The 24,016-nt window shown below is 37.4% G+C and overlaps 2 protein-coding genes across 10 annotated transcripts in view; one reads left to right on the plus strand and one right to left on the minus strand.

Moving 5' to 3' along the window:
• Positions 1-24,016, minus strand: part of EVI5 (ecotropic viral integration site 5) — a 237,267-nt gene that overhangs the window by 182,858 nt on the left and 30,393 nt on the right. For 8 of the 9 annotated variants that reach the window (XM_032247902.1, XM_032247900.1, XM_032247896.1 and 5 more), the window contains exon 2: positions 1,915-2,144. In XM_032247902.1, the coding sequence (XP_032103793.1) occupies positions 1,915-2,144 (230 nt within the window). Of the gene's footprint in view, positions 1-1,914; positions 2,145-24,016 lie in introns of those variants that run through there. The other variant, XM_032247905.1, reaches the window with a different exon arrangement.
• CCNJ (cyclin J) lies at positions 21,212-22,708 on the plus strand (the record flags this gene model as incomplete). The annotated part of the gene is given in 8 exon segments (XM_032247963.1): positions 21,212-21,242; positions 21,245-21,379; positions 21,382-21,596; positions 21,598-21,855; positions 21,858-21,946; positions 21,948-22,091; positions 22,093-22,122; positions 22,124-22,708. Coding segments are annotated over 8 exon segments (1,098 nt in total), but the record flags the coding sequence as incomplete, so codon positions are not given.

Below are 24,016 nucleotides of genomic sequence, written 5' to 3' on the forward strand. Positions count from 1 at the left end.
TTTCTATTGACATCCAGAAAAATACTACTATATAGGCAGAACAAAAATTATTTCTATTTATCCTGTGTCTCTTTTCTAATTGTCATGGACATGCATAATGGTTTTAGATTTACTTAAAGGAGTAAACCTGGAATGCTCAAAAATAAATACAATAAAGTAAGATAAAACTTCTGCTTCTTGAAAGAGACACTTTTAACAGAATGGTAAGCTGCCAGCTGGGGGAATTTGAGAGTCACGTGCTTGATAAAGACTTTTACCTCAAATATACAAAGAACTTTCAAAACAGTAATAAGAAAGCAAATAACCAAGCTTAAAAAAAAATCAAAAAAGATATCCAGATGACAAACACATAAAAATATGCTCAAAACGAATAGAGAAAATCAAATTAAAACCATAGATACTAATACCTAATAAAATGGCTAAAATTAAAAAGACTGATCATATCAAGTGTTGGCAAGGGTGTAGAAGAACAGGAAAATTTCATACACTGGTGGTGGGTTATGAAAAAGTAAAGGCCCTTTGAAAAACAGTTTGGCAATTAGACATACCATATGATTGGGTCATTCCATTCCTAAGTATTCGTCCAAGAGAAATGAAAGCATACATTCATGCAAAAGTTTATACACAAATGTTTATGGCATTTAACAGCCATAAACATTTGTGTATAAGTTATGAATAAACTATGATGTTTCCAAATGATGGAATACTATAAAAATTATTGATATGTGCTATAGCAATGATGACTTTTAAAATCACTATGCTGAATGAAATAATCCATACCAAAAAACTACATACTATATGATGCCATTTCTACAAAATTCCAGAAAATGCAAACTACAGTGGCTGCCTGGGGACAGCAAGGGGGATAATGGAGATGTTCGTTTTCTTGATTTTGGTGACAATTTCACAGATGCATACATATGTTAGAATTTATCAAACTGTACAGTTTAAGCATGTGTAATTTATCATGCCAATGATACATCAAAAAACATATTAAAAGTTATTTTTGTTATGATTCTAAGCCAGTAGCATTACATACCTTAATTGAGCACAAAATGGTGCTCTTCCACCCTAATAAACATTTGTGTGTGTGTGTGTGTGTGTGTGTGTGTGTAAACATACAAACATTTATGTATATACAAATTTATATCTAACATAAAATATGTAATAATATAACATTTTTATTTTATTTATATAGGGCATCTATTTTATTTATATATAATATATAAATATAAAATATATAAAATATATAATATACATTTCATTTATATTTATATATAATATATAACTATATAAAATATATATTATATAATGCATATATTATATATAATTATATATTTTATATATTAGATATATATAACATATAAATAAAATAGATGCCCTATATATTTTTATATATATAAATACAAATAAAATAGATGATGCCCTAAAGATCTTCTGACAATAGTACAGTTCCTAGCAGAACAGAAAACTACTCTATTTAATATCTATTATGAGAAAAGGATATTTTGCCTTCTATGAATAATTTCTTAAAAGATTTTCCACTCTAAACCACAAATTAGGTAGCTATATTGGATTAAATTATTTTATGCTTTTACCAAAGGAGACTGTTCAGAGAGTTTAAAATTAAAAAGTGATAGTTTCATTTACTTTTTTAAAATTGATAAAATTCAAGAAGGATTCAGGGAATTTGCCATATTAAGAAAACAAATCTCTAAAGCTATTTGAGCCAGAAGAAAATTTTAGTCTCTTTTAAGACCAACCTCCCATAAAAAAAGACAAATACTTTTCTAAGTAACTTTAATAAATAACGATCCAAAAAAATAGAAAAGAAACATTCTTAATGTAAGTAAATATGAATGGCTGAATATGTATGATAATTGGAGAGAAAAAAAGCCAAGCAACCTCACTCACCTATTCTGTTCTTCCAGTTTAGCCAGGAGTTCTAAGTCGTCTGGACTCAACTGTGATGGGGAAGATGGCGAAAGGGCTGGTGTTGATAATGTGGTAGATGAGGATGTGGTATGTAATGAAGCAGATGGACTTGCCACCTGACTGGCCATCTGACTGACTGTATGCGATACTGTGTTCTTCACCCATGAGAGAGTAGAGCTCAGCTTTTCTGCAACCTTGTCTGTCGCCACCTAAAGACAAAAATAAAAGTTGCATATATTTTAGTTTCACTGTATCTACTACCAATAACTTAATAATTCTCTTAAGATTTACTTAATAACTATCATCATTAGAATATTCTCTTTGAGGAATTAAAGAGATTATAATTAAAAACCTGTTTTAGCAACATTACTCTAATATCCAGCCTTTGCAAACTGTTTGTTTCAGTTCTGCAGCAAGAACAAATCAGAACAGTGTTCCAAACCGAGACCCATCAGGAAGTGACAAAATCAACCGCATGTTTTAAAAATGAAAAGGATCAAAAATATCAAATTAAAGATATACTGTCTAATGAAATTTTTGTTGTATTAAAAATACATCCTACATGTATATATGTATACGGGTATATTGAGTCAGGATGTAAAACGTATTCTTTCTTGGGGTTTTAGTCAAAAACATGTGCAAGTCAAGGAATTAAAATATGTCCATTAGATGATTAGCGAAATCCTGTAACATGACTAACAATTCAACAAAAACATAAATAAAATGTAATGAGGCCCTTGATCGATCTCTCTTCAAATCACTAAAGAGTGTTGTTATAAAAGAATACTAGCACCATAGGAAGAAAATTATGATAAATGGCTGGGTTAACAGAATGACAGAGGTTCAAGGTAGAATTTCTAGTAGCTGGTTTATTCAGAAACAGAATGGGATGCCTAGAAAGAGTAGTACATTCCCTACTAATAGCTACCTTAATGTGGTGGCAATTGTAAAAGCCAAATGTCAAGAGTTGGTTAAGTTTCTGTTTTAGGTAGCTAACCATAAAGGAAAAAAGCTTTTAAGATTCCTCTCTTCTCTAAGATTCAATTAATTATACATGTGCTCGCATATTTGTCATAAACCATGCCAATCTCCTAAGCAGATACGTATACAACAAATTCAGCTGAAAAAGGAAACGTACATATTGTTCAAAGCTAACAGTGGTTTATACATGGCAATCCATATGAACATGCGTGTACACACACAAATTAAAACACCAACACATACACAGAAAAATCCTGTCCAGACTCCTGGAAGTAGGTACTAACTACTCTCCTCATTGGTTACCCAAGCATTTCCTCCTCCCCTCAATATATACATGGCTCTTTCTCTGTCCCTACTTCCTCCACCTCAATTTAGCAGGAAAATTCCATGTACAGAAAGGATAAAATGGAAAAGCAATTCTAAGGACATAGTTAAGCCACTTAATCTGAGGATAGAGTATCTAGAAGGACAAAGATTCTATTACAAGTGCTGAATAGGGGCAAGAGTTTCATTAAACTCAAGATACTTCTCATTTTCTTTTCATTTGCCAATAATTTTCCCCTCTTAGAACTTACTTCCTTTGGGAATATTATAGAAAGTACCAGTGGGCTCTTACCATTGAGAGAAGAACCCCAAAAAAGAAAAGTCAAATGGTGTAAGAAACCTAAGAAAGAGAAACATGAGATGATCGTTTATGCCTGCTTCCAGGCAAAAGAAGTCCTTCCTGACAACTCACAGATGAGTATAGCTCATCAGGGCAAAAGGCCTTACAGGAATTAAATAATAATTTAGCCAAAACTTTATTTGTGCCAAGAAATGGCAGAAGCCATAGTAGGCACCAAGACAGTCCATTGTGTGATTTGTTATCCTACTGATTTTAGGATAACAACTACAAACTCAATTGTGAAAATGACACAAATTTGCATCCCCAAAGCACACTCTAAGATTTAAAAAGAGAAAAACTAAAGTATAAAATTTGTTTAAAAAATGGTATACTTTACTAATACTGGCCATTAATTTCAAATATACTTACAATTTTCAAGAATTAATGCTTTACGTTTTCATATTAAATTCCCCTATTAATTGCCGAAAAAGCAAAAGACATCTATTAATTGCTTCATTAAAACAAATTTATATCATACCCCTTCCGCACACTATAGCAACAGACTTTCATTTAAAAATGTTAGAATAATGAAGAGCACAATTCTGACATACTTTCAACCTCACTGAAATGGAATTCAGCCTATAACTTCTAAGGCTCAAACAACTCATCTTCAAATTTTAAGTTCTTAAATATAGCTAGAGTATTTAATTGCAGTTGCAATTTAATAAAGTTTAGTATTTATAGATTCTAGAAACGCCTCAGGACTAAATTATTTTTTCAGGTATCATCATGTACTATTTTTCCTTTAACTCCACCCTGCCACCTTTGAATCTCTTTTCCTCAACCTAGGGTAAATTGAGGTCACATAAATAAATATAAATAAATCTGACAATGTAACTATGTCACAAAGTTCCTGTCTACCTCATAGAGGTGTTACGCATTTATTTTAAAAAGTGAACATACTTTCAAAATGCTAAAACCATTATTAAAAAGGCTTAGCAATCACACACAAAAGGCCACATATTGTACAATTCCATTTACATAAAATTTCCAGAATAGGCAAATCCAGAAACAGAAAGTAGATTAGTAATTTCCAGGACCTGGGAAAAGGAATGGGAACTGACTACGAATAAGTACAAGATTTCTTTACGGGGTGATGAAAAATATTCTGGGATTGGTCAGCGGTAATGGTTGCACAACCTTGTGAATACAATAAATGCTAATGAATTATACACTTTAAAAGGGGCAAATTTTATGGTATATAAATTATCTCTCAAATTTTTAACTATAGTAAAAGCTTTATATACTACTACAATATTTGAATACGATCTCCCATGAGAAAGTCATTATAATATCGCTTTATATTTTATTGAAAGGATGCTCATAACTTCCCTAAAATAGATCTATTTTTAAAGATTCCCATTTTAGATCAAAACTCATGAGGGAGAAAAGGCCATGGCAATGGTTAATTACTTCCTGAATCATACTGTGAAACTGAATCACATTTCTAGAGTATAATATTCTCCTTTGGGTAAAGATACTATTGTGGCTAAAGAGGAACTATAAGTAAGGGTACCTGTGCTGTCACTGAGAGTCAAAAACCCAATAGATCTTTAAACGTCAAAAGTTAAATTCCTTTAAAAAAAAAAAAAAAAAAGATGCAGCACAACAGTACACATTTCATAATATCAAGACTTCAGCTATACACAGATGTCACAAAGATTTACCAATCATTTTGTAGTTCTATCTTTTTACCCTCCCTTAGAGCCAGAGGATACTTCCTATCACTTTTTCATATCTGTTTACTGAATGAACACATAAGATGATTTTAAAATATCGTTACCATTAGTGTACACACAGCTTGCTTATATAAACAGTTCACCATCTAGTATCATTTTATAATCTTCCTTCAAAAAGTACAGGAACCAGAGACAAGTAGCTTTTAACACAGAAGCTCAAACACTTTCAAGTGCTATTGAGGACTAAGAGACTTTTCCACCACCACACCACAATGCAAAACTGCTTTATTTTCTGTCTCTTATTAGCTTCTCCAAAGTATCTGCTGTTTACTCCCGCCCCTCTAATCTGCGTTACACTCACCTTTCTCTCTGCTTTTTCTTTTCTTTTCTGGTTTTTTGACTCTTGACAATTTTCTTACACTTTTTGATTCTCACAAAGCTGGCCTTTATGAGGGACTGCCAATCAGACATCTCATGTTCCTTCCTTGAGATGAGTGGACCAAAAATACACAGGTCAAGATTCGGTTTTATTTTTTATTGGTCTCACTTCTACTATGTCAGATATACACGTGTATATGTGTGTGTGTGTGTGTGTAAATATACGTATAAAATAAACTAATATTTACTGAGTATCCTGTGTAAGTCACTATGCAAAGCATGGAGACTGCTATAATTAAAGATAGTCCCTGGCTGGGCACGGTGGTTCACGCCTGTAATTCCAGCACTTTGGGAGTCCAAGGCGGGTGGATCATGAGGTCAAGAGATCGAGACCATCCTGACCAACACGGTGAAACCCTGTCTCTACCAAAAAATACAAAAATTAGCTGGGCATGGTGGTGCATGTCTGTAGTCCCAGCTACATGAGAGGATGAGGCAGGAGAATTGCTTGAACCCGGGAGGCGGAAGTTGCAGTGAGCCTAGATCATACCACTGCACTCCAGCCTGGCAACATAGGGAGACTCCATCTCAAAAAAATAAATAAAAAATAAAAAAGATAGTCCCTTACCCTGTCATTATTCCTGTATTTCATATAGTCATATGGAAAAGCATCTAAAATAGTATCTCTATCACTCCCTTTAGTATGCTTGTTAATTGTATAGCAGTCTTGGCCTTAGTACTGAAAGCCAGTATATAACAGTTTCCACTTGGTATGGTTTTTAGGAACATTGATGTGAAATTTTGACCAGCTATCTGTGCTACCTAAACTCTACATTCCATGCAACTCCCACCGTATGGTGCCACAGAGGTTTAGAAACAATTTTCAAAGAGGAGAAAGGTGAATTTATGAGCAAACACTTTTTTAGCATTTAAATCACACCAGGTACTATTCTAAACACTTTATATGTATTAAATCTATTTAATCATTAAAATGCTATAAAGTAGGTATTACTATTTTCCTCATTTCACAAATGAAGAAATGATGGCACAAAAATGCTAAACAACTTACATAATGTCACAAAGCTAAAAAGAGTCAAGCATAGGCAGTCTTGTTTGAAATTCTTTGCTCTTAGCCATCATCAACAATGAGCAAGACCAAAGGTTGGCAATGGATGTGGTCACTAATGACTTCATTTCACCAAGAGGAGGCAGAAACCAGATTATAGTAAACTGAGGATTATCTGAGAGATAAAGATATAGGAGCTGGAAAATATTCCCATTCCTGCCACAATGACCTTTATTCTTGAGATTTCTTGAATCAGGCTAATTTCTAAAGGTTGGAGATTCCAGAAAGATGGTCAGGATATTATTACATAACAAATCCTACTTTAGAAAAAGGCCTTCAAACAGACAGTATATTCATTTGATTTTTATTTTAAAAAGAAAAAAAAAACTGGTACAATCCAGACAACTGGGCTGATGGGGTTATTCTTTGTCATTGTGGGGTTAGCTTGTATTATCATATTAAGGCTGATTCCACAACTCAGTATTTTATTTTTTTAAGACTTTTCACATCACTTACTATTAACTCATTTTAGTGCTCATTCATAATTCTATAAAGTAGGTAATGTCTCCATTTTAGAAATAAGAAATCCAAGATTCGGCTCACTTAAAAGACCTCTTAAATCATAAGAGATCGAAGACCTAAACAATAGAACTAAAACTATAAAACTTATAAGAAAACATAAGGGAGGCTGGGCATGGTGGCTCACACCCGTAATCCCAGCACTTTGGGAGGCCAAGGTGGGCAGATCACCTGAGGTCGGAAGTTCAAGACCAGCCTGGTCAACATGGCAAAACCCCACCTCTACTAAAAATAAAAAAATTAGCTGGGAGTGATGGCAAGTGCCTGTAATCCCAGCTACTCTGGAGGTGGGGTTGGAGAACCTAGGAGGCGGAGTTTGCAGTGTGCTGAGATCGTGCCATTGCACTCCAGCCTGGGTGACAAGGGCGAAACTTTGTCATCTCCAAAAAAAAAAAAGGAAGAAAACATAAGGGAAAAGCTTCATGACAATGATTCCTTAGATTTGAGGTAAAAAGCACAGGCAATAAAGGGGAAAAAGGATAAACTGGACTGCATCAAAATTAAAAACTTGTGCATTAACAGAGTAGAAACATTAACCCACTAAAATGAAAAAGAAATTTGCAAATCATATAGCTGATATGGGATCAATATCTAGAAAATATAAAGAACTCCTACAAATAAATAACAAAAGAAACAAATAATCTAATTAAAAGATGAACAAGCCAGGCACGGTGGCTCATGCCTGTAATCCCAGCACTTTGGGAGGCTGTGGCGGGTGGATCACCTGAGGTTAGGAGTTCGAGACCAGCCTGACCAATATGGTGAAACCCCGTCTTTTATTAAAAAAAAAAAAATGAACAAAGGACTTGAATAGACATTTCTCCAAAGAAGATATATAAATGGAAATAAGCACATAAAAATATATTCAACATCACTAATTTAAGAGATGAAGTCTTGCTATATTGCCCAGGCTGGTCTTGAACTCCTGGCCTCAAGCAGTCCTCCTGCCTCAGCCTCCTGAGTAGCTGGGACTACAGGCACAAGCCACCGTGCCCAGCTAACATCACTAATCATTAATGAAATGCAAATCAGCCAGGCACAGTAGCTCACACCTGTAATCCCAGCACTCTGGGAGGCTAAGGTAGGTGGATTACCTGATGTCAGGAGTTAGAGACCAGCCTGGCCAACATCGAGAAACCCCATCTCTACTAAAAATATAAAAATTAGCCAGCTGTGGTGGTGGGCGCCTGTAATCCCAGTTACTTGGGAGGCTGAGGCAGGAGAATTGCTTGAATCTAGGAGGTGGAGGTTGCAGTGAGCCAAGACAGAGCCATTGTACTCATGCCTGGGTGACAAGAGAGAAATTCTGTCTCAAAAAAAAAAAAAAATTAAAACTAAATAGAATAAAATATGCAAATCAAAACCACAACGAGATTCCACTTTGTGCACATTTTGATGGCTACTATCAAAAAGGAAAATAACAAGTGTTAACATTATTGTTGGAAATGTAAATGGCACAGATGCTGTGGAAAACAGTACGGCAGTTCCTTAAAAAGTTTAACAAAATTATAAGATCCATCAATTCGACTTCCGGATATTTAACAAAAGAATTGAAAACAAGGACTTAGATATTTATATACCCATGTTCATAGCAGCATTATTCACAATAGCCAAAAAGGGTAAACAACTAAGTGTACATCAGTGGATTAATGGATAAACAAAATGTGGTATCTCTATAGAAAAGACTATTACTCAGCCTTAAGAAGGAAGGAAATGCTGACTTGCTACAACATGAACAAACCTTGAAGACCTTACACAAAGTGAAAAAAGTCAGCCATAAAATAACAAATATGGTGTGATTCCACTTTTATGAGATAGAGTAGTGAAATCCACAGAGATAGAAAGTACAATGGTGGTTACCATAGGAGGAGGAAATAGGGAGTTATTGATTAATGGGCACAGAGTTTGTTTGGAAAGATGAAAAAATTATAGAAATGACGGTGATGATGGTTGTACAATAATATGAATAAACTTAATACCACTGAATTATAGACTTAAAATGGTTAAAACTGTAAATTTTGTTATGAATATTATCACAATGAAATTTGGGGAAAAAATACCCCTTTCATTCTTGACATTAGTAATTTGTGTCTTCTCTCTTTTGTTCTTGGTTACCCTGGCTAGAGGTCTGTCACTTTCATTGACCTTTTAGAAGAAATAGTTTTTCTTTCATTAATTTTTAAAATTGTTTTCCTGTTTTCAATGTTACTGATTTCTACTAAATTTTGTTATTTCTTCTATCCTGCTTGCTTTAGGTTTATATTGCTCTTCTATCTCTAGTTCCCTAAAGTGGAAGCTTACCGATTTTTGAATGTTTTTTTCCACAATATGATTCAATATAAATCAACCTCTAAGCATTGCCTTTGCTGCTTTTCATGTTCCTTTAGTTCAAAATATTTTTACTTTGTCTTGAAACTTCAACTCGTGTGTTATTTAGAAGTGTGTTGTTTAATTCACAAGTATTTTCACATTTTTCCGAATATGTTTCTAACTATACAACACAAGTTATATAGATAATTGTTAGTAATCTCTAACTTAATTCTGCCATGGTCTGAGAATACAAGTTAAGATGTGTTTTATTTCCCGAATGCAGTCAATCTTGGTGAATGTTCTGTAGGAGTTTGAGAAGAATGTGTTTCTTGCTGTTGCTGGATGAAGTAGTCTAGGTATATCAATTAAATCCAGTTGATAAATGGTACTATTCAGCCATAGCCTAACTGATTTTCTGTCTGCTGCACTATAATTACTGAGAGGTGTTGAGGCATCCAACTGTAATAGTGAATTTGTCTATTCCTCCTTACAACGCTACTGGTTTGTGTCTCACAGACTATTTTGTCTTCTTGGAGAACAGACCTATTTATCATTATGTAATCCCTATCTTTATCCCTACTAATTCTCCTTCTTCTCAAGTCTGCTTCATCTGAAATTAATATAGCTATGCCAAATATCTTTATATTACTGTAGTGAAAAGTAAATAAGTAAAATATCTACACACACACACACACACACACACACACATACACACACACACACAGAGGAAGGTGGATTTGAAGGCCATCTGGTAGTTTCTAGTTTCTGACTCTGTTTTTGGACAAGGGGCATTTTCCTTACATTCCTGAAAATGCAACTTTGCATTTAAAAGGATTTGCTTTATAGAGGAAGAGTTTTTCCAAACTATGTAGTGAATCACATTATTAAAAGCTGAAGTCCTTAGGTTAAGTAAAATTTTTTAATTACAGAAATTCTCAGACACTATTATACACTGTCAAAAGTAGACGGTGGAAGAACTTACTTTCCAAACTTGACTAGTCAGGAATCATTTTTCTCTCATTTTTTCTGAGACAGGGTCTTCACTCTGTCACCCAGGCTGGAGCACAGTAGTGCAATCATTGCTCACTGCAGTCCCAACCTCCCGTGCTCAAGCAATCCCCCGACCTCAGCCTCCTATCTAGGACACAACTACCATGCCTAGCTAATTTTTGTATTTTCTTTTTTTTGAGATGGAGTCTCACTCTGTCACCCAGGCTGGAGTGCAGTGACTCGATCTCGGCTCACTGCAACCTCCACCTTCCAGATGTCCTGCCTCAGCCTCCCGAGCAGCTGGGACTACAGGCACGTGCCATCACACTCGACTGATTCTTTTGTATTTTTAATAGAGACAGGGTTTCACCACGTTAGCCAGGATGGTCTCGAACTCCTGACCTTGTGATCCACCTACCTCAGCCTCCGAAAGTGCTGGTATTACAGGCATGAGCCACCATACCCAAAATTTTTTACTCTTTACTGAAAAAAAAAATCTGAGTTTTTCTGCTCAGTTGCCAACAGTACTCATTCTTTAAGGTGTTTGTGTGCTCTGTGTCACCTTTCTTTTCACTTCTGTGGTACTTCTTGTTTATATTAAATATTTTAACATTCATTAATAATAATATTCACTGAGTGCTTTTAGATGCATTACGTTATCACCTAATTTAATCTCCACAGTGCTATATATGCCATATTACGCTTATATTGTTATACTATTAACCATTAGATGTACTACTGCCTCTCAGTACCTTAAGAAAGAAAAATAGGCCAGGTACGGTGGCTCATTCCTATAATCCCAACACTCTGAGAGGCAGAGGAAGGAGGATCACTTGAGATCGAGAATTCAAGAACAGCCTGAGTAACATAATGAGACCTCACCTCTACAAAAAAAAAAAAAAATTAGCTGGGTGTGGTGGCACAGACCTACAGTCACAGCACTTGTGAGGTAAGGCGGAGGATCATTTGAGCCCAGGAGCTCAAAGATGCAATGAGCCATGATTATGCCACTGTCTACCCTGAGCAACAGAATGGGAGCTTGTCTCAAAAATAAAACAAAAAACATTATTCCATATATATTCCTGTAGGTCAAAGAGAGATCATTCATTACTTTTCACAAATCTTCTAGATGACTTAAAGACAAAATTATGTGAACAGTGTTAAACTAAAGTTGGCCAAAAAATGCCTCTGTACTTGAGTTCCTACATAATAAAGTACAACTGAACTTAGTTGGCAAACTAACTGCAAGCCTAAATCAGGAGTACAGTACACTTATGTAATAAATAACTGAGTCTCGGCCGGGTGCGGTAGCTCACGCCTGTAATCCCAGTACTTACGGAGGCCGAGGCGGGTGGATCACAAAGTCAGGAGTTCAAGACCAGCCTGGGCCAACATGGTGAAACCCAGTCTCTACTAAAAAATACAAAAATTAATGGGGCGTGGTGGCAGCCGCCTGTACTCCCAGCTACTTGGGAGGCTGAGGCAGGAGAATTGCTTCAATCCGGAAGGTTACAATGAACCAAGATCACACCACTGCACTCCAGCCTGACTCCAGCAAGACACTGTCTCAGGGGGAAAATAAAAAAGAATAAACAGCTGAGTCTCAGTCAATCACAGCAACTAAGCTTTATGCAGCCAACATTCAAACCATGTTCTAAAAGGCAAATGCCAAGCTGTAACCAAAAGAGCTGTCTCTTTACTTGCTTCTGTTTTCTGTCCATAAATGCTGCTTGACCACATTGCAGGCCAGAGCTCTCTGAACTTATTCTGGTTCTGAAGGTTGTCTGATTCGTGAATAGTTCTTTGCTCAATTAAACTCTAGTAAATTTAATGTGTCTAAGGTCTTTCCTTTTTACCAGTGAGTACTCAATAGTCCTCAATGACTTTTGATTACTTTTGATTGTTAAATAGCACATTTCAATGAAGGTATCTCCTATTCAAAATTTCTTTTGCAACAATACACACTAAAAATAACTTTTAAAGTATTATACTGGTTGGGTGTGGTGGCTCATGCCTGAAATCCCAACACCTTGGGAGGCCGAGATGGGTGGATCACCTGAGGTCAGGAGCTGAAGACCAGCCTGGCCAACATGGTGAAACCCCATCTCTACCAAAAATACAAAAATCCATGGGATCACTTGAGCCCATGAGATGGAAGTTGCAGTGAACCAAGATTGCGTCACTGCACTCCAGTTTGGCCAACACCGGCTAGATTCCGTCTCAAAAAAAAGAAAGTATTATAATCATTCACCAAAAAAAAAAGTTAATATATAAATTAGTCTGATGGCTATTAAAACAGTCCCTCCTGGTAAATTGTTGTTGGATATAGAAAAACGTAAATGGGCCAGGCACAGCGGGTCACACCTGTAATCCCATTACTCTGGGAGGCCAATGCAGGAGGACTGCTTGTGTCCAGCAACTTGAGATCAGCCTGGGCAACAGAAAGAGATCCTGTCTCAACAAAAAATTAAAAAGAAAAGTAGCCAGGCATGGTGGCACATGTCTGATTCCAGCTACCTGGGATGCTGAAGCGGGAGGACTGCTTGAGCCTGACAGGTCAAGGCTGCCGCGAACTGTGATCATGCCACTGCACTCCAGCCTGGGTAACAGAGCAAGACTCTTTCTAAAAAAAAAAAAAGAAAGAAAGAAGGAAAGGGAAAGGGAAAGGAAAGAGAGAAAGAAAGAAAAAGAAAGAAAGAAAACAAAAAAGAAAAAAATAAAAGGTTTTTTTGAAAAAAGTGTAAGTGGGTAAAACAACCATATGCTATTACCCAACACAAGTAAGGGGGGGAAGCTATAGAATAATTTTTACAACACATCTGTAACCATCTATGTTTTCTTTTTTTTTTGAGATGGAGTCTCGCTCTGTCACCAGGATGAAGTGCAGTGGTGCAACCTTGGCACACTGCAACCTCCACCTCCTGGGTTCAAGCAATTCTCCTACCTCAGCCTTCCGAGAAGGTGGGACTACAGACATGCACCACCACGCCCAGCTAATTTTTGTATTTTTAGTAGAGACAGGGTTTCACCATGTTTGGCCAGGATGGTCTCAATCTCTTGACCTCGTGATCCACCCACCTCAGCTTCCCAAAGTGCTGGGATTACAGGCACAACCTACCGCACCTGGCCAACAGTCTGTATTTTCAAAAGATGGCCTATACAGTCCATAGGTTCCACATCCATGGGTTCTGAACCAACCATGCATCAAAAATATCCAAAATATGATAATACAATTAAAAATAATACAGATTGTAAAAGACAGTACTGTATAACGATTACGTATCATTTACATTGTATTAGGTATCATAAGTAATCTAGAAATGATTTTCAAGTATACAGGAAGATGTGTATATGTTATATACAAATACTGCACTATTTTATATATGGGACTTTTTGAGCATGCATGGTACTATGAGGGTAGTGATCTTGGAACCCTCCCCTGCAGATGCAAGACAACTAATTGTTATCTTGGTTTCCTGGTGCTGCTGTTACAAAGTACCACAAACTGGGTGGCTTAAAACAATAGAAATGTACTCATAGTTCTGGACGCTAAAAGTCCAAAATCAAGTTGTCAGCAGGGTCATTCCCCCTCTAAAACCTGTAGGGAGAATCTCTCCTCGCCTCTTCATAGCTTTGGGTGGTTTACCAGCAATGATTAACATTTCTTGGTTTGTAGTTGCAGCACTTCAAGCACTTTAATGATCACATGGCAGTCTCCCCTCCAGTGACTATGTCTTCCCTAATTACATTTGCAACAACTCTGTTTCCACATAAAGTCACATTCTGAGGTATTGGGGTACTGAGATAGCTGGACTTCAAAATATCTTTTTGAAGGACACGATTCAATCCATAACATGGCCACATTTCCTATCCCACATCTTCCCATAGAGTGGTGAAGTCCACATCTCCTCCCCTTGAACCCAAGCAAAGCTCGTTGACTGCTTCAAGCAAAGCTCGTTGACTGCTTCAACCAAATGTGTGCACCAAAACTGATTACTGAGCTTAAGTCTTGGAATCTAGCTATCATGTTTTCAAGAAGCCCAAACTAGCCCACACAGACACTACATAGAGAGTACAGGCATTCTCACTAACAGCCCAGCTGAGGACCCAGCATCAACCACCAGGCACAAATGTGAAAATACCTCCAACTGATTCGAGGCCTTAACTGAAGAGTCAACCCCAGCCTCTATAGCTTCCCAGCTAGACCAAAGACATCAAGCAGAGACAAGTCCTCCTAATAATGCTGTCTACATTCCTGACCCACAGAATCTAAGCACATACTAAAATGATCATTTGAAGCCATTAAGTTTCATAGTGGTTTGTTACACAGCTACAGTAACTGGAATATCATATTATCCCACAAAACAAAATTAAAATATTTAACAATGCTTGAAATAAAACCAGGAAACTAAAAGTATAGAGTATCAGTAAAGACAGCATACCAGACTTATTTTTATTTTTGAAGAGACAGAGGATTCAAATAATTGAGAAGAAAACATTTTCATTTGTCTGTAGTGTGCTATGAGTAGGTCAAGCACACTAAGAAAATACAAATAAATATTATAACTAGAAAATCCTATTAATGATCTGGAGGGTAACATTTAATTAGGCTAGGAAAGCTTATTGATTTGTGGCTCAGAGTCACAATGCATATAAACCCTGAATATAAACTTAAACCACATCGTTACTTTTTCACTGCTATTAAAATAGCATTTTGATTGGCATGCTAAGGCAATGCTGAGACATACAATCTTCAATTTAGCCTTTTGTTTAAAATGTAGACTATATTCATGAAATCAGAATCTTGTTTTTTACGTAACACAAGAAACAAGTTGAAGATCTTATTGTAAATTTTCATATCTCCACTGACTAAAACAAAGCAGAAACATTTCAGTAAAGATACTGAGATGAGTTGGGTCAATGTCATAGCAGTTCCTAATTAAATTCACATTTTAGAAAATTAGATCCCAGGCATTAAAACAAATTAAGTACTTATATAGTCTACATGGATTAATCTTGAAAATACTATGTTAAAATGAAAGAAGCCAGTGACAAAAGACCACATATTATGATTTCATTTATATGAAATGTCAAGAGTAGGCATATTTATAAACGGAAAGTAGATTACTGGTTGCTTGGGCCTGGGGAGAATAGAAGGATAGGTGGCAACAGCTAAAGGGTACAGGGTATATTTTTGAGGTAATGAAAATGTTCTACAATTGACTATGATGATGGTTGCACATATCTATGAACATAATAAAAACCACTGGATCATACCCTTTAAATGGGTGCATTGTCTAGGATGTGTTAATTATATATCTAGAAAGCTGTTTTTAAAAATTTGTTGGCCAGGCACAGTGGCTCATGCCTGTAATCCCAGAACTTTGGGAGGCTGAGGTGGATCACCTGAGGTTAGGAGTTTGAGACCAGCCTGGCCCATATGGTGAAACCCCGTCTCTACTAAAAACACAAAAAAAGTAGCCAGGTGTGGCGGTACGTGTCTGTAGTTTCAGTTACTCAGGAGGCTGAGGCAGCAGAATCACTTGAACTCAGGAGGTGGAGGTTGCAGCAGTGAGCCGAGATTGCACCACTGCACTCCAGCCTGGGCAACAGAGAAAGATTGTCTCAAAAAAAAAAAAAAATTGTCATACAAATTTGTCCATAAAACAACAAAGAGCTCAGTATGATGCAAGCAATGCTTGACAACCCTATTCCTCTCTAATCAGGACTCTATCATATTCCTATCTTCATATCTTTTTCCGACCTTCTTCACCATGTGGCTCTTTAGACATTCCCAAGTGGCCTCATCTTAATAAATCAGAAGTGATCTAATATTAAGTTCCCCATTTCCTTCTCCATCCACTTCAAGACATCTTAATGTATTTTAATAGCAAACTTATAGGAACAGCACAGAAGACAGACAACATGTAGAACAACTCAAAAAAGTATCATGAAAAGATGGCATCTACTGAATGATAAAAATGCTACAGACACCATTTAGTTGCCATCAATAAGAAAGTTACTTGTTTTTTAAAAATCCAGGCCAGATGCGGTGGCGCATGCCTGTAATTCTGGCACTTTGGGAGGCCGAGATGGGTGGATCATAAAAAGTCAGGAGTTCGAGACCAGCCTGACTAACATCGTGAAACCCCATCTCTACTAAAAATACAAAAATTAGCCAGGCGTGGTGGTACACACCTGTAGTCCCAGCTACTTGAGAGACTGAGGCAGGAGAATCTCTTGAACCCGGGAGGCAGAGGTTGTAGTGAGCCGAGATCAAGCTACTATGCTCTAGCCTGCTGGCATTATCCAGAAAATTTAAACAGGTTTATTTATAATTGTTACAAAGTTGAACTGCTGAAATTTAACACTGGCTTGCATTAATGCTTTAGACTGTCACATCTATATTAAAAATTCACACAAAGGCCAGGCACAGTGGTATGCACCTATATAGTCCAACTCAGCTTCTCAACAGGCTGAGGCGGGAGGTTCACTTGAGCCCAAGAGATTGAGGTTGTAATGAGATATGATGGTGCCACTGCATTCCAGCCTCAGCAGCAGAGCAAGATTATCCCTAAAAAAAAATTCACACACAAATTGAACATGGAAATACTGCCCATACCTGATTTCTGTCCCTATTTTTTCTACTCACAATCATATAATAGGTGCCTTTTCATCCCATGGGGAAAAGAAATTCTAACAAGAAGAGAATTTTTGTTTTTTATTGAAATGTTTTCCACCATAATGGCATTTTTTTTTTTTTTTTTTTAAATCTGAGACAAGGTCTTGCTCTATCACCCAGGCTGGTAGCTACATTTTAAAAAGTAAAAAGGGCCAGGTGCGGTGGCTCACACCTGTAATCCCAGCACTTTGGGAGGCCAAGGAGGGCAGATCATGAGGTCAGGAGATTGAGGCCATCCTGGCCATGGTGAAATCCCCATCTCCACTAAAATACAAAAAATTAGCTGGGAGTGGTGGCACGTGCCTGTAGTCCCAGCTATTCAGGAGGCTGAGGCAGGGGACAGAGGTTGCAGTGAGCCAAGATCATGCCACTGCATTCCAGCCTGGCGAAAGAGCAAGACTCCATCTCAAAAAAAAAAGTAAAAGCAAGTAAAACAAATGAAATTATAATATATTTTATTTAACCCAATATACTCAAAACATTATTTCAATAAAGAATATGAAGAAATTATTAGTGTAATATTTTATATTCTTTAATACTAAGTCTGAAATTCAGTATGAATTTTACATGTACACCACATCTCAATTCAGACTAGTCACAGTTCAAGCGCTCACTCATCACATGTAGCTAGGGGCCTTCATATTAAACAACACAGGTTACAAGAACTCAAAAGTACCAAATGTGTGACTCAAAATTTCACCTAAATGTGTGACTAAAATTATACCTAATTTTGGAATATATTTTCTGAATATAATTACGTATAATCCTCTGTAGTAATACTGTCTCTCCATAATCTATAAATAAAAATAATCTATTAGGATACAGTTAAGTACTGTCTCTTGCTACATGTACCAGCAAAACCCTCAATGACAGGACTTGAGGTCTTTTATATTCTTCCATATTTTGAAAAATAAAAGAAAAAAAATTAGCTTCAGTTAATATGCCTAGAAGGAAGTCTGAAATAAAAGTCGTCTATAAAAAAGACTGTATCCTAACCTACGTCCCAGATAACAATAGTCAAGTAAAAGCCACATGCCACAACTTCAAAATCAATGCTATATTCCCATAGCCAAGGTAGCACTCATAGTTGACAGGCTTACTTTAACTACTATTCAGAAGAAACAATGTGTCTTTACATGCTATCCAACAATGACTCATAATTCAAACATCAGGCTATCTCAGCTTTAGGGATTTAATATCCCTTCTAAATTTTTTACCTCCACCAGAACACTATCAATTTCACTAAACAAATATTTACTAAACATAGGTATAAGGCTAGACATTGAGTGGGAAAATTAATAAGACATATGGTTCCTGTCTGTATTCAAATTGCTCACTAGTAATGAAGTATGGAGAGGCAAACATGAAAACAATTACAATACAATATGACAAATGCTATAAAAAAGTAGGTACAAGATGATAGGGAAACACATAAAAGGGAGCAATTAATTCTGCCTCCTTTGGGAGAAGTATTCAAAGGTATTATAGAATAGCTCTGGTCATACTAACAAAAGATTTTGGCTGATCTGTTTTCCTCCCACTCCATCATTTCCACTCTCGTCATTCCATTGTTGCCATTCTCACATTAATATTTCCCTTGTCCTTAAAAATACCTAATTGTGGTTGTGGTGGCTCATGCCTATAATCCCAGCACTTTGGGAGGCCAAGGCAGGCAGATCACCTGAGGTCAGAAGTTCAAGACCAGCCTGACCAACATGAAGAAACCCCGTCTTTACTGAAAATACAAAATTAGACAGGCATGGTGACACATGCCTGTAATCCTAGCTACTCGGGAGGCTGAGGCAAGAGAATCATTTGAACCCAGGAGGCAAAGCTTGCAGTGAGCTGATATCGCACCACTGCACTCCAGCCTGGGCAATAAGAGTGAAACTCCATCTTAAAAAAAAAAAACTAACTGTACAATGACTTTGCTCAATTATCTTAATTCCTCCATTCACTAATTCCCTCTTATTTTTATACTTTCAAGTGAGAGTAAGATAATATTTTAAATGGGAAGAAGGAGTTAAGATATAGCATTATACAAACTTTGCAATGCAGACATTACTACCGTCATTCTTTTTGGCCACCCATTATCTAAATCCCCATTTGTACTTTGGGATTTCCCCCTATGAAGAAGTCTGAAAAATACCAGAGACTCACTTTCCCAGTTGCCCTTGAAAATAATTCACAAGCATAGGACCAGGGCTCCCTAATTTACCTAAGTCTCTTTCTCTCATCCATTACTACCAAACTAGTAGTTTAATATATCATATATCTATTATCTCACAGTTTCTGTATGTCAGGAATTAAGAGTACAGCTTAGCTGGGCGATTCTGGCTCCGGGTCTCTCACTAGTTTGCAGAGCTCTCACTAGTGCTGTTGTCATTTGAAGGCTTGACTGGGGCTGGAAGAGCTGCTTCAAAGATGGCTTCCTCAATGGTTATTGGCAAAAGGCCTCAGTTTCTCACCATATGGACCCTTCCTTAAGACTGCTGAGTATCCTCACCATGTGGCAACTGGCTTCCCGCATAACAAGAAAGCAAGACAGAAAATGCTTACATGACTTAGCTTCGTAAGTCATTCTGATATTTTTTCAATTTTCAATTGGTTACACAAGTCAGCCCTATTCAATGTGGGAAGAAAGCACAAAAGAGCATAAATATAAGGAGGTGGAGACCACTGACAGCCACCTGGAGGTTAATGATCTCATGTGACATATGTTCAACACACAAAGTTGAGCAAAAAATGAAAATGTAAAAGGGTATGTTTATATGATATATTAGTTATAAACATATATATAATGTAGCATCTTAAAGAAGATGGGGACTATGTTTACAAGTACATTTGTAATGTTTATTTCTTAAGATGGGTGATGTGAACATAAGTAATATATTTTTTTTTATCTTTTTTTTGCATCTGAAAGATTCATTATCAAAAACTGATGCTTTGGGCCAGCTGCAGTGGCTCACGCCTATAATCCCAGCACTTTGAGAGAATGAGGTGGGTGGATCACTTGAGGTCAGGAGTTCAAGACCAGCCTGGCCAACATGTTGAACCCAGTCTCCATTAAAAAATATGCAGACTCCATGTTTGGGTCCCCTTCCACGAACACTCCCTTCATGGAAGCCATCTTCCTCTCTCCTGGATTTTCCCTCTGGAGTACGCTTCCACACTCTCTCGTGGAAGCCTATCTTCGCCTCCTAAACTCCATCTCTCTCTTTATTCCCTAACACTCTCATGACCATCTTTCTGGATTCTCTCACTCAGTGTGAGAGTTAGCTGTTTCTTTCTCTCTCCTTCTCCTGTTTCTGTCTCTCTTTTTAAATCACTTTCTACTAAAAAAAAAAAAAAAAAATTAGCTGGACATGGGTGGCACACACCTGTAGTCCCAGCTATTCAGGAGGCTAAAGCAGGAGAATCACTTGAACCCAGGAGGCGGATGTTGCAGTGAGCCGAGATCACGCTACTGCACTCCAGCCTGAGCAACAGAGCAAAACAGTTTCCAAAACAAAACAAGGAAACAAACAAAAAAAGCCTCAAAAACAAAAAACTGATGCTTTGCTTAAAGGAAATCAGTATTTTTAAAGACATTATTCCTGAACACATTCATTAACACAGCTGTTTTAGAATGACTATTTGGAAGTATCCATAATACATGTGTGTGGACTCAGAAATCTGTCCCAGTGAAATAACTCAAATAAGCAAGGATCTACATACTGAAATTAATCACAAAATTGGGAGCCGCCTGCCAGTCCTTTAACAATGCGGGGGTCCGCTTGGCCAGAGCTGACACTGCACTTCACAGCCGCCAACTCTTTGCAGCACTAGCTGGGCCGACGCCCCCTGGCAAAACTGGGGCTGTGAGGGCCACAGGGCCAGGCTGCAATTGCCATGTCTGGCTGCGTGCACCTCAGGGTCCCACGGGGATGGAGAGGTAGTGATGGTGAGGAGAGCTGGCTGCCAATATTCACCAAGCACTTGGTACAAAGAGCTGAAGTTGCTCTGCTACAAAGGCTAGTCCCTTCAACTGAGTCTCAGCCAGTATTTTGCTGACTAGACTGCCATTGTGAGTGATCACTTCATGCTTTGTCCTTCTACCTAGCAGAGTGCTATTTACCGGAACTGTTTATGGATTGCTATGACATCTCTATCCAGCAGCTGTATTTACCTAAAGTTTCTTAACTGCTTCTACAAAGTAAATTTGAAGAAAAAGAAGATAGTGTGCCTAAGCTGGAACAGCTCAACAGTCTAGATTGTATAACTAATATGAAGGTAGTATTAACGAAATAAAATTTGCTACATATGTAACTATTATTAGAAACCTATCAGTGGAAGGGACTTCTGCCTTTCAACAGCTGCCCATTTCATTGAATACACTCTGTCTGAAGTAGTACACAAAACAGATCTTCATGATGGCTGGCCAAGAATTTGCCTAGAAAAGATTAAACACTACATGGCCAAATACACAGATTTCCTGGAAGTACTGCTGTAAAATTGCGCCTTTCTAAATTATTCACCTTCTTCAGTGGCTGCTACATGTATGGCTTCTTCAAAGATTAGACTTCGTCCTTCTCCAACATGGCCTATAAGACTACATTATTACATTATCTTACTGCTTACTCCGGGGATTTCTTACTGCAGTGTACTAAACAGCTATTGACTGCTCATGATAATGATGTGAAAGCAGCAGAGAGGACAGGCAGGACCTCGGTTGGCACAACTAAGTGTGTTCCAGGTAGCCTCCCAGCCCTCACAGGCAGTTCACTTTCAGCAACCTCAGCATGTTCAACAGTCACATAGTCCTCACCACTGTTATCGCCATCCTACATCAACCAAGCTGTCTACAGATGGTATCTACCACACACCTCATCTTACATGCTACAGACATGTCCTCCCAGCTTCCAAACCAGTGTTCAGGGCCTTAGGCACATGCGGACTGATGGTGTTGGGATGTCACTCACTGGCAATGCAGAAGTTAAGCCCTGTCTGAATGTTTCTTATAACCAGGGCGTTCAGACAAATGAACATTACCCTTATATTACTCCATGCTTTTAAAGGCAATTATGTGTGAAAATAATAACTGACCCAGACTGCTTTGTGACTTGAAGCTCTGAGTAAGCTTTTTGTAAACTTCTGTTCAAAAGTAAAGAGATTCAAATGACATCAGTTCTCTTCAGATACCAGCACCAGAAGACTGAATATCCCTTTCAATGCACCACTAATAGCAGGGAAGACTAAATAAACACTTTGACAATGTGTGTGTCAAATTTTGTTACAACAAATCCCTGTATGACAAAAATGTTCAAGTCCTGGCTAATAGTTCAAATATTTCAAAAATATTCAATACAAAGGAAAATTTGGACAGACTCTAATTTAGCATTTTGAGATCTGACCTGTGATAGATTCTGGGCCTAACATTGCCTTATAGGTCAAAAATGAACGTTTATCTTGGACTTGCCAAACAGTTTTTTATGATGTAAAATTAAAGTTTTAATTTTTGAAGAGTTTTTTTTATTCTACAGTTTTGAGTTTTATTTTTGTTCTATAGATGAAATTTTGACTAAGTTTAAAGTCATGAATTGCTATGCTATACCAATCTGTACAGTAAAAAAAAAAAAAATTTAGACTGTTCTATATAACTTCCTATTAAAAATAGTAAATGTATATTGATTTATGTACTAAAATTAAGGCTGGAGTAGATCTCTTATTTTTAAAAAGACAAAAACAATCAGGCCAGGTGTAGTGACTCACACTTATAATCCCAGCACTTTGGGAGGCCACGGTGGGTGGATCATGGTGGCCAGGAGTTTGAGACCAGCGTTGCCAACATGACAAACCTCTGTCTCTACTAAAAATAAAAAAATTAGCTGGGCATGGTGGCACACACCTGTAAACCTGGCTACTCAGCAGGCTAAGGCACAAGAATCACTTGAACCCAGGAGGCAGAGGTTGCAGTGAGCCGAGACTGAGCCACTGCACAATCCAGCCTGGGCAACAGAGCAAGCAATACTTTGTCTCAAAAGAGAAAGAAGGAAAAAAAGGGAAAAAAGAGAAGAAAAGGAGGTGGGAAAGGGAAAGGGAAAGGGAAAGGGAACGGGAGAGAGGAGAGGAGAGGAGAGAGGAGAGGAGAGGAAACTTTCCACAATGCCCATCAATCAGAAAATAAGCAAATAAATTATGACACTACCCTACAACAGAATGTGATCAAGCCACTAAAAACAACATGGTTCCCAATTTGATGGAGCCAATCAAATATAGGTAAAGAATAAGATATACATAGAATATAATATCATTTTTTGATAGGCTATCAAACTATTAACAGCTACCTCAAAATAGAATGTAGCAAGGGAAATAAAAACAGAGAAAGTAAACGTTTCTACTTTAGAGACTTCTGTATTTAAAATCTTTTAGTATCATGTAAGCCTTTCGTAATTTTGTTTTAAAAAGGTGGTTAAGGCTGGGTGTGGTAGCTCATATCTATAATCCCAGCACTTTGGGAGGCTGAAGCAGGTGGATTGCTTGAGCCTAAGAGTTCAAGACTGGCCTGCGCAACATGGCAAAACCCTGTCTCTACAAAAAATACAAAAATTAGCCAGGCATAGTGGCACACACCTGTGGTCCCAGCTACTTGGGAGCCTGAGGCAGGAGGATTGATTGAGTCTATGAGGTTAGAGGCTGTAGTGAGCCATGATTCAGCCACTGCATTCCAGCCAGGGTGACAGGGCAAGACCCTGTCTAAAAAAAAAAAAAAA

Source organism: Sapajus apella, unplaced genomic scaffold (assembly GCF_009761245.1).
Source record: "Sapajus apella isolate SASKATOON/1434 unplaced genomic scaffold, GSC_monkey_1.0 scaffold64, whole genome shotgun sequence".
Taxonomy (NCBI): Eukaryota; Metazoa; Chordata; class Mammalia; order Primates; family Cebidae; genus Sapajus; species Sapajus apella.